At 39.1% G+C, this 15,848-nt stretch overlaps 1 protein-coding gene across 4 annotated transcripts in view; it reads right to left on the reverse strand.

Annotated features, from left to right (window-relative positions):
- The window catches only part of CTNND2 (catenin delta 2), a 557,661-nt gene that overhangs the window by 167,623 nt on the left and 374,190 nt on the right, over positions 1-15,848 (reverse strand). For all 4 annotated transcript variants that reach the window (XM_042464992.1, XM_042464991.1, XM_042464993.1 and 1 more), the window contains one exon: positions 7,858-7,990. In XM_042464992.1, the coding sequence (XP_042320926.1) occupies positions 7,858-7,990 (133 nt within the window). The remainder of the gene's footprint in view (positions 1-7,857; positions 7,991-15,848) is intronic.

The following is a 15,848-nucleotide window of genomic DNA, read 5'->3' on the forward strand; positions in this document are numbered from 1 at the left end:
TACTACAATAACAAAACCATGAATACATGCATTTAACCTCTACATTTAGCATTCTACACCTGAAGATTGCATAAACAATTTGGTGGTTGGCATGGGAACCTTTTCCCTTTCCCTTGACGCAGACCCTGTAGGATAGATGATGATGTAATATATGTGAAGTTGATAGAAAAAAGCAACAATATATAAGATAGTGGAGAACAAAGGATTTTTGCCTCGAAGATAAGCATGTAGCCCTGCATGGACACTGTGTGTGAGTGCTCTTCTATAGCATGCTGTCGGGCAGAGACCATGTGTCTAGTTTCTTTCCTTTTGACAGGTTAACTTGTGTGAAGCTAGAGTGTGTGCTTGTTTTCTTTTTTCTTTATGTTACTTGCATTTAGTTGTTTATGTATGCTTTCCTTCCTTTCTTTCCTTATATTTATTTGTTAGGAACTGGAGGGCAGAACTGTGATTTATACCTTACGCTTTCCCATCTTTTACTTTCTTTAACAATCTTTCTTGAATCAGAACTGAGTAGTCATTTCATCAGCTTTATATCTAAACCCCACACCTGGAAGCTAGATAGGCCTTGAGTGTTACATTTGACAGCTAGTGGTTGAGATATGAGTTAACACTTGATTGCTAAAGCCATGAGTGTTGAATTTGACAGCTAAGAGTTGGGCTGTGAGTGTGTGCACTGAGGTCGAGCTTGGGCTACTAGTGATACAAAACAGGACTTGTTGTTGCACTGCTCCTTCTGTCCCATCATTATGGTTACATCTTTTGTTTTTAACAACAATCTGGCACTGGCTGCAATGTGCCTCTCAGAATATGCCCAACCAGCTTCTTCCAAGGAAAGTGAGATTTCACTTTTCAAATAACGATGTTAACAGTGAAGCACAATACATACGTTAAAAAATACAGATGATTGCATCAACATCAAACTCTATAATCTAATATTGGACCTTGCCATATAAAAGGTAAAGGCAAAGGTTTTCCCTTGACAAGATTGTCTAGTTGTATCCAACTGTAGGGGGCAACGCTCATCTCTGTTACTAAGCTGAGGAAGCCAGCATTGTCAAAGACGATCCCATGGTCTTGTGGCCAGCATGACTACACAGAACACTGTTATCTTCCCACTGATGTAGTACCTATTTATCTACTTTCACTTTTACATGCTTTTGAACTGCTACATGGGTTCGCAGAAGCTGGGGCTAGTGAAAGGAGCTCACTCCATTATGCAGCCCTTGGGCCTAGAACTACCAACCTGCTGACCTTGCAACCATCAGTCAGCCTCTTAACTGATGAGACACTGCATCCCCATTTATTAGATGGAAATTACAAACAAAAAGGGGATCTACAATCCACTTTTCCACATTAGTCGCATGTGACGAATAGCAGACTTTGGAGATCAAAATTTATACAGTATTTCACATGCTACTGAAAATAAATAGAAAGGTACATGAGAGGTGAATAAGAAAGGTTTTCAGAACAAATCTATCTTCTAACCTAAAGCAGGGAACAAAGACTAATATAGGTGCTATGTAGGAAGATGCCATTTGGATCAGACTTGTCCAATATAGCCACCATCTCTATTTTTAGATCAGCTTTTTCTGTCATTTATCTATAAAAAATTGGGTGTCTGGATTGGATCTGATTTCAGAATACTGTCTCTCTCTTTCCCGCCATCCCCCATCTGTCCCCAAACTTGGCAGGTGATGCATTAGGGATGTAATTATTCAGTAGTTTTCTTCTGGAAGGAAACAAGAAGCTTTAGCAATTGTCTTCTCACTGTAAGAAAGTCTATAGTTTGTCACTCATTTTGTACAAAATTTGCATGTGATTTGCTTTGCATAGAAAACTCACATTTTCACAATCACATGTGAACTTTGTATAAAATAAATCCCAGACTGTGTAGATTCTCATCAGTCTAGGATTCATCTCATTAGGTTTTCTTGAGACTTTAGAAACATGTTTTCCAACCATTTTCTGAAGATTTTCCAATATTTTTCCTATCTCTATGGTTTATACAGCATAAACAAGGGGTGGAGGAATCTGCTGCTGACTGGTGGGGTTTTGCCTCTTTCATCAAAAAGCAGTACCAGCATACAGTGGATCCTTATTATCCACTGAGGTTTGGTTCCAGGACCGCCATGGATAACAAAATCTGTGGATAGTCATGTCCCATTAAATATAATGGCATAGCAAAATGGTGTCCCTTATATAAAATGGAAAATCAAGGTTTGCTATTTAGAATTTAGAATTTTTTGGAATATTTTCAATCCTGAGATGTCTAAATCCATGCATAAAAAAATCATAGATAAGGAGGACCGATTGTATATGCATTCTGAAGATGGGAAGAAGGCAACAGCCACAGCTGCTTCCATGTATGCTTAACACAATTCGTTCCCAGTCTTCTCTTAATCACACACAGTATATGACAGACATAGTTAATAGAGGTACTGGTACCCCTCAAAGAGTGTTAGGCCCCACAGTGTGTAAGCCCCATGTAATCATAAAAGTCAATCAATTCTAATTTACTATGTTTGCAGCCACTGCAAACATCAGAGATCTGATCTCTTATTGTGATCAGGGCATAATGTATTGATGTTTCTATCTTGCTCCTGCCAGCAATCTCCAGTGCAAGGAGGAATTACGACAGAGATCATGCATCTGGATTGTCACACTGGAGATTACTGGAGGGAGGGAGGCGGAAATGTCTGTACACTGTGTCATGAATGGGAGGAAAACTTACCTCCTTTGCTTGCAGCAGCTGCCTGATAAAACATTTTTGGGTGGGTGGGGGGGTCAAACAAGGAGACCCCCTTGCTGCTGCTTAGTTGACTATACTAAGGAGCTTAATTAAGTAGCTGATCTAGGATCCTGAACATGATTATTTCAGTCATGCACGTTCTGCACATCCTACTTTTGGGGACATTAACACTAACCAAGCCTAGCTTTTCAGTGGAATTGCAAACATAAAAATAAAAATAAATATGTAATAATCTGGTTGAAAGATAAAGAGCCAACCTACTCTATAAGATGCTGAGTTCTTAGAAAGCGATAGTACTTTTCTCCCCCAGAAATGTGATTCACACTTCATGTCTGAGCAATCAGACTTGCAAATGAAGCCTGTTCATCACCAAACAAAGTAAACTAATTTGCAAAGGTGGAGGTGGGAAAAGTTAGCGCTAGGACAATCAGACATCTATTATTATTACAGCACTTCTAAAGATGGAACAGATCCTCTAGAACAGTTTGTCCCTAAGCATGATTATGATTAGCTCTGGTAGTTTAAACAATGAAATGAAGTGTGGTGGGGGGGTCATAATGATTTAACAATAAAAATGAAATGGGGGGTTCATAAACAGTTGGCTCCTCCATATCCATGAATCCTACACCTATGGATTCAGCCTTCCATGGCTTGAAAATGTTTTTTTTTAAAAAGTAATTTCAAAAGCCATTTTATCATTTTATATAGGGACATTTTTCTGTACCACTTTATTTAATGGGACATGTGCATCCACAGATTTTGATTTCCATGCGGGATCCTGGATCCAAACCCCAGTGGATACCAAGGGCCCACTGCACATATGTGAGCCTATAGAGTGCTCATGACTGAGAAACATTAGATTTGCAACACACCTATGAAAAGACAGTTTTAGGGGGGGAAAATGAAGTGGCTTAGAGATTGAATGACAAAATGACAAATGACAAATCCCACCCCCATTAAAGCAATTGCAGAACAGGATACAGAACATGTCAGCCTCAAGTAAACTGATAGCAAAATGCCAGAAATGAAAACTTTTTTTTTCCAATCAAGAGGAAATAAAACTCTCAGCTGGCAATTAAAAATAAGCATGCACTATGGGTTGATGTTTTAGACAGTCATTTTGGAGGAATGCAAGACAGAAAAGCGGAGAATAAAATCACTGCAAAATCAGCAAATCTCATAATGGGACTGTTTAATGTTGCAATTGTAACACAGCGTTTAGCTGACAGTTTCACTCAGTGAAGAAAACAGCTTCTCCATCCAAAAACAAATATTTTGAACAGCAGATGGAGAGAATATAGAAATGTTTATTTTGGTTGTATGATTAGCAAGTCATCAATATTTCAAGAACAGAAAAATCTCACTGGGAACCATAAAGGAGCCATTCAGCAATGTAGAGAAGGAGTTTTTGGTAGTCTATGGAGCTTGTTGCTTGGTGTTTTAAATCGGCTCCAGCCTCCCAGGCTGCAGCTGGGATGCAGGATGGAGTTGGGGATTATCACACACTAAATTGCTGTCGAATCGCCAGCCGCCATTAGCCCGGGTCCAAGCCATGCTCTGCAGCACTTTTTAGAAGTCAGAAAGCTTTCCAACTTCTAAAAAGTGCTGGCGGAGCACGGCTTGGGCCTAGCAGGGACCTGGGTTGATGGCGGCCAGCGATTCGGTGGTGATTTAGTGTGTGATAATCCCCACCTCCATCGTGCGTTCTGGCTGCAGCCCGGGAAGATGGAGCCGGTTTAAAACACCAAGCGATAAGCTCCTATGTCCACACAGCAAGCCCTATTACTTGTATTAGTAAATCTCTGGGAAACTTAGGAAACCAGAGAAGCAGCCTTGATAATACAGTGTTTTTATATAGTTTCTGCTTACGTGTTCTATTTTAGGTCCAAAACACACTGCAGAAATAATGCAGTTTGAGACTGCTTTAATTGCCCTGGCTCAATGCTAGGGAATTCTGAGAACTGTAGTTTTGTGAGACATTTAGCCTTCTCTGTCAGAGAGCTCTAGTGCAACAATAAATTACAATCCCCAGGATTCTCTAGTACTGAGCCAGGGCAGTTACAGTGGTTTTAAACTGGATTATTTCTGCAGTGTGTTTTGGACCTTAGGTAGGCTTGGTTGTTCTTTCTAGCTCTTGCATTCAAAGTTATCTTTGTATGTAACAAGAAGCAGTAATAAACTGTTATCTGTCAAATATAACTGTGACAGCAGAATTCTACTTCCTTGCCAACAGAAAGATCCTGGGACATATTGCTGGATGCATGAATCAGCCCTAACTGTTTCACATTGAATCCAATGTAAGGACTGGAATTTTTGTGGTAATATGTGCTGCAATTTGAATGCACCACATGGAATGTCAATGTTAGTTTACAGCAATCCACAGTAGGTTATCTGAAAACATATCTGAAATGCAATTAAAAGCAGTGAAACTGAAATAAATAAAATGTTTTTTTTTTATAAAAAAGATAACAAGGTTTTGAAAAACAACAAACTTATAATTTTCCAAGCTGAACACCAGCCTACCTATTTGTTTGTGGTTGATGTGTGACTGCGACTGTAAACAAATAGAAACTAACAAGAACCTGGCAGTACTGTTAACGTGCAGCACTAGCTGGATGGGTCACAAGTTGTTCTGGGCTGCTATTGTAGAACTTGTACAAATTATATTTCAGACAAGAAAGGCGTAGGAAAAGGTCTTACCAGTTTTCTTCATACATTCACTTTAGTTATTCGTAGGGTAAAATCATGGGCAAAGATGCATGAAGTGAATGAAAGTGAGACTCCTACTTAGAGAAGAGGTTGCTTAAGATGGAAGGAAGGCAAAGAAATACGATGGACAGTTCACTAGTCACTGTTCCTTTATTTCACATCCTTATCCATTCTGCTGCCACTGTGGCTTTCATGGGTGAAATTAATTTCCCAGCATACAGGAAGGAGTCACTGATGCCGGAACCCTTTGTGACCTGTTGTATCATTGCCACTGATGGCAGGTTGCCATTTTCCATCAGAACAAAATGATGCTGGCATGAAAAAAGCACAATTCAATTCCTTTATAGGATGACCTCATACAAAGAAGTTAGATGTCTTTAAAATGGCGATGAATTGCTTCAAAAGAATGAATTCTCTGTTTAACAACAACAATAAGTCCAAGAAGTATTTCTGCAGAATTACTGAAAATGCTTTGTTTTCCCCATCACACCACATTTCATTCCTGTTGTGGTAGTCAGATCTCTTCCTCAATTTTAAACATGTTAATTTAAGCAACTCTTCCTAAACAGCAACTATCTTCTCAAAAGCCTATCATTCCACCATACAAATTCTGATAGATTTTAGACCTGAGCTGAAAATTCTGTCATTGGCCTGTTTTTTACACCGAACACTGTATATAGGTTTACTGTCATATTATGCAAGACCTAGTTTTTTCTACAACTACACCTAATTTGTGCACAATATACTAAGGTAGCAAAATGATGGGCAGAAGAAAAGGACATACTGTATATTACAGGCAACTACAGCAGATTTTACATACCCAGTTAGCAAAAACCGACTACTACTAATCAATTCTGAAATGTATTGTGAGACCTGAGTAAGAATACACTAGGAAGGTGGACTTCTCATTAGAGGAAAGTTTCTGTGATTAACATACTAATGATCATGGGTTGTGTGTGCTATTTCCCGCTTTTAAACTCTATTGGCATTTTAAAAATTCTTTTGGCTAATGAGAAGTTCCACTGGTGAGGCTCTCCTTCCAGAACTATTTTAAACCATAGTACTTATGCCTCCAAGGTCCCTAATAACAGCTTAGCCTTCATTCGGTTTCCCCATCATTGTCTGATGGTTTAATTATTCTTAAACATTTTCGTGTTTATTTTTAGCTTCTATTGGTACCACCCAAAAAAGAAAATAGAACCCAGCTGGGTGGGCTGGCACAGATTTCAGCCTGCTATTTGGGCCAAGTGTAGACCAATAAAGCATTTCATCCAGCAGAGCAGTAACTAGACTGGCTTTTGTACCTAACCAGAATGATTACTCACAGTTAAGTGCATGCTTCTAAGAACTGGCTAAATGTGAGTTGATTAATGCCACTAGTGCTTAATTAATACGATGAAAGAGTGGTTGTTGTTGTTATGTGCCTTCAAGTGGATTCTGACTTATCAGAGGGTTTTCTTTGCAATATTTATTCAGAGAAGGCTTGACATTGCCTTCATTTAAAGCTGAGCGAGTGTGACTTGCCCAGGGGTTACCTAGCAGGTTTTCATGGTGAGCAGGGATTCAACGCTCAAACCATTACCACCACATTGGCTCTCTGAAAGATTAGTTATGAAAACATTACGGTTACAAGAATCAATGTTGTATAATAAATTGGATTTTGGGTAGAGAAGTCAGTCACCTAAGTAGCTAGTATGCCACTCTTAATCTAACATATCTCATAAAGCTGGTTTGAAAAAAAAAACACACACAAGAAAAGTGAAATGTATATTAATCTAGCTGTCTCAGAAAAAAAGGGGGCAAGACAGGATACAAATGTAACAATTTAACATAATGCATTATTTCTTAACACAATAAGAAAAGTATCATGAAAGTGTAAGTTGTACGTATAAGTTGTATGTACATCTTAGACTAAATAAGGACTATTTTGTTTTGACATGGATTTAATTTTGGCCCTGGGCCAATTCTAGATTTGGAAAAGGCTTATACAAGGCAGTGAATAGGATCATACAATGCACTCTGTCTTTAGAATCTTTATTCTGGCTCTGTTCTTCCATCTACCACATCAGACCATATAAATGGATGGATTAATAAACACAGCTGGTGACAGACACCCAGAAAAGAGAGTGCAATCCTGTCTACAAAGGAAATTGTTTGATTTGGAAAGTTACTGACAAATTTTAATCATAGTAAAGAAGCCAACACACATTTAGGAAGGAAAAGTGGAGTGTTTTGAGTTCTCACTTAATAAAGATGAAGCAACAGTAGAGTTCAAATAGCTGTGGCATGTAAGTGTATAATGCACACACATGCATGTGCATGCACATACACACAAACACAGACAGGGGAATGGGGAGATGAAAAGAAGGGGGAAGAAACAAACCAATTTATCCTACCTCGGCTTTTATTTTATTGTCTCCAAAGCAGAGATGCTGTAAATAGGCAGCGGCATTGGATTGTACTGAGGGAAACTGATGCTGTAACATCTGGATAACTTCTGGAAGTTCTGGATCTCTCCATCCAAACTCTCTGTATGCAAAGAAAGAAGAAGAAAAAAAATCAGCAATGGTCCTAATAATGATAGCAGGTCTTTTGCTGTAGATGTTCTAATGATTCAAGGCACCAAGCCAATGGGAAGCAAATGGGAGGAATTTTCTATAATTATTCTAAGAATGAATATAAAAAGGAATCACTATCTTTACTACCCACAATTTCCAAAACAAGTCTTTAACCATTGTAGGAAGGTAGCTTTCATTTGATTCATTTTCTCAACATTCTATTATTCAAAAATAATAGAAATGAAATGCACTATAGGAAGCCCTGATAAAGATTAAGAAACAAGATGTATGAAAACACAGTCAATATGCACAGGCATGCTTTTTTTTACTAACACTGAATAGAATCAATCCAAGTGCCAGATTTGGGGTGTAGGTGAGGTGTGGAATGGAAGAGAAGCATTCTTACAAAGCAGCCTCAGAGTAGAACATCACCTGGTGTACCCCATAGTTCTGTAATAAAGAGCAGCGTGTACTGAACTATGAAGTGGAACTTTCTACTTTGCCTTTGAGATTCACACTATGCCTGCAAGCATTCAAAGTCCTCTTTTCCACTCTCTCAGTCCGATTGCACCTATGCAATGATCTTACAGGGAAATATGTTATGGGAATGATTCCATTTAGAAGAATTAACCAGGATATAACTGTATTTCCCCACATCATTTGCAGCTGAAAGTACTTTCAGCATTCATTGCTTTCCCCTCACCCCCTTTTTTGCATTATAACATACCCCATTATGTCCAGGTTTCACAGAGAGAGATCCTACAAAACTAATACTGTATTTTAAAATTTCAACAAAATGGTTACTGTTTTGGCACTGTATGTGTAAAAGTGATTAGCTGCCTTTAGATATATTCTGTGAGAGTAAAGAAAAGCCAGCATGGTGTAGTGGTTTGAGTACAGGACTATGACTCCAGAGATCAAGGTTTAATTCCCCACTCAGCCATGAAACGCATTGGATGACCAGTCACTTTTAAACACATGAATAACATGTATATCTGCATTTTCTCAAAAGGAGGAACTGAATGCTTCCATGAAAATTGGTAGTACAGCCATGCAGCCAGTTTTGGTTTACATTCCATTTTATTGGAATGCAACCTCTACTCATAGACAGCCTCATTTAATACATGAGCTTCCCTTCAGATCATTGCTCTTCAAGTGCAATGGAACTGAGGCAAGAGAGGAGCAGGGTGAGTGTTATCAATTTGCTTGACATAAGTGTCTTGTATGTTGAGCAAACCATTAAAACCTGAGTTAGGTTTTTTGCCTTTCTGTAAGTCACAACCTTCCTTTTACTCCCCCTGCCCCCAGTATTTTAGCTTCATAACACTATATGAAGGAACATAAGCGGGGTACAGACCGCCAGAAAGAGGCGCCAGGGAGGCACCTCTCTTTGCTGTGCAGGAGTGCCGCAGTATGCAAATTGTGTGGTGCTGCTGCACAGCAGAAAAGGAGCTCCAAAAAGCGGCTCCTTTTTGTGGCACCGCAAAGCACCAGAGATGGCGCGGTTATGTCGCAGCTGTGCAGCACTGTTTGGAGGCGGCGCAGCTGCGACGTCATCATTACACCTGTCGTCTATAAGGCACTGCGTAACGGCGGTGCGTGCACGATATGCTAGGGTTGCGGGGTGTGTGCACGCACCGTCCCGAGGCAACCCTAGCAAGTCGTGGACACGCCGCAAAAGACCCATCTGTACAGGGCCTTTAGAAAGCATTCAGATTCACTGTCCAGAACTCTTCATTGATGCATGTTCACATTTAACTGGATTTCCCAAGTTGAACTCAAATATTCTCATTCAGTAACTGACAGGACTGGAGCATGGTTTTGGCGTGACTCCCAGCCTCTTAGGATGCATGCATCATTTAAACATCTTACCTTCAAAGTGACCCAAAACAGCTTTATTTTGGCCTGTCTGTTTGGGCCCTTAGTTACCTCCCAATTAGACTACTGTAATGTGACCTATGTGGAACTTGAAACTTGAAAAAGTTGGCCAAAAAAAAAAAAAAATATTTTTTTCAACTGTTTATCATGCAACCTGCATACATGTTAAGCATGCTTTAAGAAAGAAATATCAGGCATATCAATTTAATCACTGTCATTCTTACTTAAAATAATAAAAACGAAGATATCACCAAATCCTTTGACAATGTTATGTTATTGGAAGAGCATTACATTTAAGAGAAGAATGCAGACAAAACAGCTCTTTTTACACACTGGTTAAATAAAAGGCAGCCAAGAAAATGAGTAGTTTTACAAGAATTAGAACAGTTAGCCCTCCATATTAATGGATTCCACATCTACAGATTCAACTATTCATGGCTTGAAAATATATATATTTTAAAAAATCAAAAGGCACACCTTGATTTTTCCATTTTATATATGGGACACCATTTTACTACACCACTGTATAAAATGGGATTTGAGTACCCACAGAATTTGGTATTGATGAGCATCCTGGAACCAAACCCCAGTAGATACCAAGGGCCCACTGCTGAAATGTTCAAATTAATGAATTTTCTAAGAATTGCACATGAATTTTAATAGAACAGTATGAATGCCACTTTGTTTTGAAATCTGAAGAAGAATATGGAATATGCATTCCTTTCTCTGGCCTAAAACAATATGCTGGTAGAGGTTTCTGAAATTTCTCTTAAATCCATCTCAAATACAATTTTCTCTCCTACCTGATATTGACTCTGGGGGCTGGAGTCAGGAGGAGGATCTTCCTCTCCTAATTCTGGTAGATTCTGCTGTTCCATGAGCAGAACGTTTGTGTAGTATAGTGTGCATATTTTGATTCACCTCACAGATAGCATCCTATTGATAGTGCTACTCTCTCACACACAGGCCTCTTGTGCCATACACACCCTCCACCTTAATGCTCTTCAGCCCTCCCCCCAAGAAATTGTATTGTAATTGCTAGGGCGCATGCACCTGCTGTGCCAACGACAAAATGTATGAAGAAGAGGGAGATGCATTAAAAAGAGAAGTTAATATTTGCTATGCCTGAGATTGGACAAAGGCATAATGGGAGAACGTGCAGAGGAGGTTGTAGGGCCCTTTCAGCACCCTCATCTTCCGCCCTCTTTCTCCTCTGAGCTAGGCAGACTGACCTTTGTGTGCCTTATGACTGCTAAGGGCATGCACCTACTGTACTGACAACCTTCAGAGAAGCTGAGCGGGAAATGCTTTAAAAGGAAATACCAAATGGTTGGAGAATGGGATCACAAGGGGAAGAAGCTTAGCCTCACTTTTGCAGAGACCACCCAATCCTCAGCAGTGCATGAACAGACACATGGGTTTGTCCTTTTTTTTTTCAAATTTGCTGTACTTGTAGCCTGACTTTTCTTGTGCCTTCCTTCAGCAATTGTCATACACTCCCTTGAGGTCCTGCCCCACAATTTGAAAACCATTATCTTATCCTTAATTTTCTTATGTGAGAACTATTACAAAAACAGATACTGTCTGAAATGTTAAATGTTGTTTTACTCATTTCTCAGTATGCAACCAAAACAGCTTTATAAATATGCTCCAGCCTCTGCCTCCAAACCATCCCCAAAGCCAAGCCCCGGGCAAACACTTGGAGGAAGATGGAGGGGGGAGAGAGGAAGGAAGGGAGGAAGGGAGAGAGGATTTCAGTCCCATTGTCCCCTATGGCAGCATGCATGCGCCACAACTGAGGACAACGTGAGCTTGCCATCAGCGAATGCACAAATCTGCAGACAGCAACTCCATGGATACCAAGGTCCCACTGTATATTCAATTGTATGTTCCGCAGTTAAGCCCCTAACGACTGTATACATCAGAGTTACTGAGCTGAGACTTACTAATATCACTTACGGTGCTCCCTTTCCATTGATTCTACTGTTGTGTGACTTTCAGCCTAAGCTGAAAGCCATGTATGATGTGGGCGCACTATACTATAAATGTCTCTGCAGGGTGATTCTAGGATTGCTTTCTTGCATTTATCTTTTATGCTCAAAATGGCTGTAGGTTTTCACAAGGCAATTTTTTTTTTACCTTTTATACTCATTTGCTATATCAGCTGTAGGAAGCATAGAACCCTTCAGATATTGCTGGCCTGCAGCTCTCATCCGCCTCAGCCAGTTACAAGGTCTGCAGTTCAACATCTGGAGGACAATATGTTTTTTAGCCCTGTGCTATACTGTCAGCAGGCAAGCCCAGTTTATGGACATTTTGCCACTTAATGCCCCAAATCTGAAATTAAGCTTCTGTATCCCACTAACAAATAATGGTTTGCAAAGCCACCAGTATGCAGCCAACACCCTTAAAAATTCAAAGAAGGCTTTCTTTCTTCTTTTTTTTTGTAAATGGTCAAAACATCTCCCCATGCTCCTTGGACATATTAAGCTGAGGAGAGGCCCTTTTCCTTAACAGGAAATTGACTTCATGCTTTGCAAAAAGGCCCCCGAGGAACACAAAATGTGGTGAAAGTTTCCTTGCTATGGGGTGGGGGATCCCACCTTTTAAAAAAAGGGTTATAATGGGGTACAGCATATGGTGATGGGTACAAAGATCCCTTAGCCGGCCAATTAAACTCCCAGCTTCTAGCTTTTATCCACCACTATTGGCTCTTACCCACCACGAATGGTTGATAATAGGATGAGAGTTCAAGCAAGTGCCATTACATTCAATAACTACTTAGACATTTCCTATTAGTCCTAATATAATAGAGCCTATTTACTATAAAAGAAAATATATAGTACTATGTTACAAACTAATAAATCAATAATTCAATAAAATGTTACAGCAAACAGCTATAAGACATTATTTTGCAAAACATGTATACCAAAGACTGATTGGTAATGGTGACTTTTATAAGTGTGCCATGGCTTAAAATCACTTGCAAGTCGGGGAACAGATCATTACAATAGTTCTAGCTAATATTGACTACAGTGACATTATACAGCTGTTGTATAGGTAAGTAGAGATGTATGGAATACCTGTACAAAGAAGTGCAGCATAACATGAGGGGAACACTTTGTCTGACTCTCCCATATTACACTGCTGCCTGCTCCCCAGGTCTATAAGCTAGATACAGTACCTCACCAAGAACCAAGGTGGGGGCAGAAAGTCAGTTATGGAGTGCATCAGCTTGGCAACAGCTTTAGGTTTGAGGTATACAGCACATTTCCCAAAGCAACTGGCCACCACTGTCACAGATTTTGTGGTAAGACTACAATACTATGGTACTGGAATTACAAAAGGCAATATTTACAATCAAATTTCAATATGATTAACCTGTAAAAACATGCCACATGGCTTTTATATTTTGGCAAGGGTGTTTGCAGAAGAGTGTACAATATATAAAAGGAAGTCTAAACACAATTTAAATACAGAAGCTTTTTCTTTCAGTAGCAGAATTACCGGTAATTTGCTGCCTATTATGCTGTGAAAAAACATTTATCTTCATTTGTACAACTTACATAGTTACCTGTAGAAAAAGTGTTACAAACAATTGCAGTATTCCAAGTATGAAATTGCATGTGGACACATACATTTTAATGAGTATATGCTTTACTATGTGGCACTCTACATGTGTTATTTTTAGTTCTAACACCCATTATCAGGGCAGAACATTAACATCTGATCAAGCAGTTAGCACACAGAATCACTAACACCAAATATCTATTCCTTTCCAGGCACTAAACCCCTCCAGGCAGTCTGGTGGAGAACGTTTCTGTAGACACCATGTGCTGAGAAATGATACTAAACATTTGTCATAAAAGGACAAAGAAATTTAAATAGATAGATAGATAGCTAGATAGACAGATAATCATTGTTTCTATCATGCTGCTGCTGCTGTTTTATTAAACTGTTTTTATTTTGTTTGGCTAAGATGGTTACTTTACTTGTAAGCATCCTTGTCAAATCTGATTTTATCAAAGAAAGATAAGAATGTACGGTAAGTGCCAAAAGACTCCCATAAACCATTTCCAAGCTACAACCCACATGACTGTGAATATTCAGTCTGTTCCTGAAGCATGTTTTCAAACTGAAATATCTTTTGCAACTAAAATATATAAGCTTACCTAAAATCCCTGAAAAAAGGAGTCCAGCCATACAATTATATTTGAAATAAGAGGACCTCCCAAAATAACATATATACACAACTATAAGTCGACCTCATGTATAGAGGTCAGGTTTCGGGCCCAAAATTATGGATTTTGCCATGACTATGGATAGGTCGAGAGTAAAACTTGGAGGCTCCTTAAGTGTGTGTATGTGTGTATACAGCAAGAGAGACTCTAATTGAGGCTGTTTGTTTCAACTTTGGTTTCAGCCTTCACCCAGACAGCACTGCTTCGCTGGTGTGAGAGGGCCTCTGTTTGTTTGTTTAAAAGCAATCACTCAGGACTCTTTCTGCTTGGTGCAAGAGAAAAAGAAACTATATTTCCACCACATGGGGAAATCTGAAACAGATGACTGACCCGTAAATAAGTCGACCAAAGATTTTGGGGTCAATTTTGGGGCATAAATGTCTAGACTTATAGATGAGTATATACGGTAACTTCCATTTACTCCAATATTATGTTTTAACTTGTTTCAACCAAATGCTTCTGAAGAAACAGCAAGCAAGGAAGGAAGTCAATAACCTTGCAAAATTTTGTATTCCAAGGTGTACTACCTCCAAACATGAAGGTTCTGTTCACAAGAGGCTGCTGCTGTGGAGAGGAGATAGCGTTTGCAGAACATTGTTAAGACAATGAACTGGAATCCAGCTGGTTCCTTTATACAGCAGCTCACAAAGTGGTTGGACTGTCCTGAAGCATTGGAATATCTCTGTGCTTATTTCTTTGAGAAAATTTTGCATAAAGGGGTGTTGCCAAAGAGAAGCCAAAAAGGATGGTCCTTGAACTGCCACTGTGAAAACAAACTGAAAATTAGCTAAAATCAATTTATCAAGTTAAATAGAAAGCAACTGGCAAAGGGGGAGCAAGAAACATGGCATAACGAATAAAGGAGTTTGGATTGTACTTTTGTTTTCTCAGCAATTAAAAATAAATTTAAAAAAAAACCTAATTTAGGATCAAAAACCTTCAAAATGTGATCTATTTAATTCCCAATGGAATATAAAGCCACACTTAATGCCTTGCAGAAAGCAGAATCAATGCTCAAAATCTATTCTTCAGCTCTTTAATTTGCTTTGCCTGAATAGACTCGTGATGTTTTCTGGGGCTGCTAAACTTTAATGAAACATAAGCAGGCTTATTAAATTTATGTTTTCTGTCTTATGCCTGTCTGTTTTATTTTATATCATATATATACGTGTGTGTGTGTGTGTGTGTACATACATATATGTATATGATGTTCCTTATTAAAGACCATAGATAGATAGATAGATAGATAGATAGAGTTCTTTGTATCTGAACAAGCTAAACAGTAAAACATCAAGGGGAGGCAGGGATAAAGTGGCCAAACTAGATCAGAACTTTATGGCCCAGAACTAATGTATGCAATAAATTTTAACTGCCCCCTCTTTGCAGAAGTACACAGCAAAACATGCTGCACCTCTGAAGGCATTTTCAATATACTGTTCTCCTAAGAACATCTCTTCAATACAGAACAGCTGTCTGAAGGCCAGTGTGCATGCCAAGGGAGTTGGGTAAAAAAGAGAAAGACTTTAGGTTAAGTGCCCTTCAAAGCTTTGTAACTGCAAGCATTAAAGAGAAAGGAATTTGAGGTCCTTCTGCCTTATCACTGGGGTGGGTCTTGGTATAGCAGGACAAAATTTGAAAGAAAGAAACAACAGTCTTTAATAGGGAACATCACAAACACTTCATCCCACCTTTATATGGGATCTTGTCTCA

Source organism: Sceloporus undulatus, chromosome 4, assembly GCF_019175285.1.
Source record: "Sceloporus undulatus isolate JIND9_A2432 ecotype Alabama chromosome 4, SceUnd_v1.1, whole genome shotgun sequence".
NCBI classification, from domain to species: domain Eukaryota; kingdom Metazoa; phylum Chordata; class Lepidosauria; order Squamata; family Phrynosomatidae; genus Sceloporus; species Sceloporus undulatus.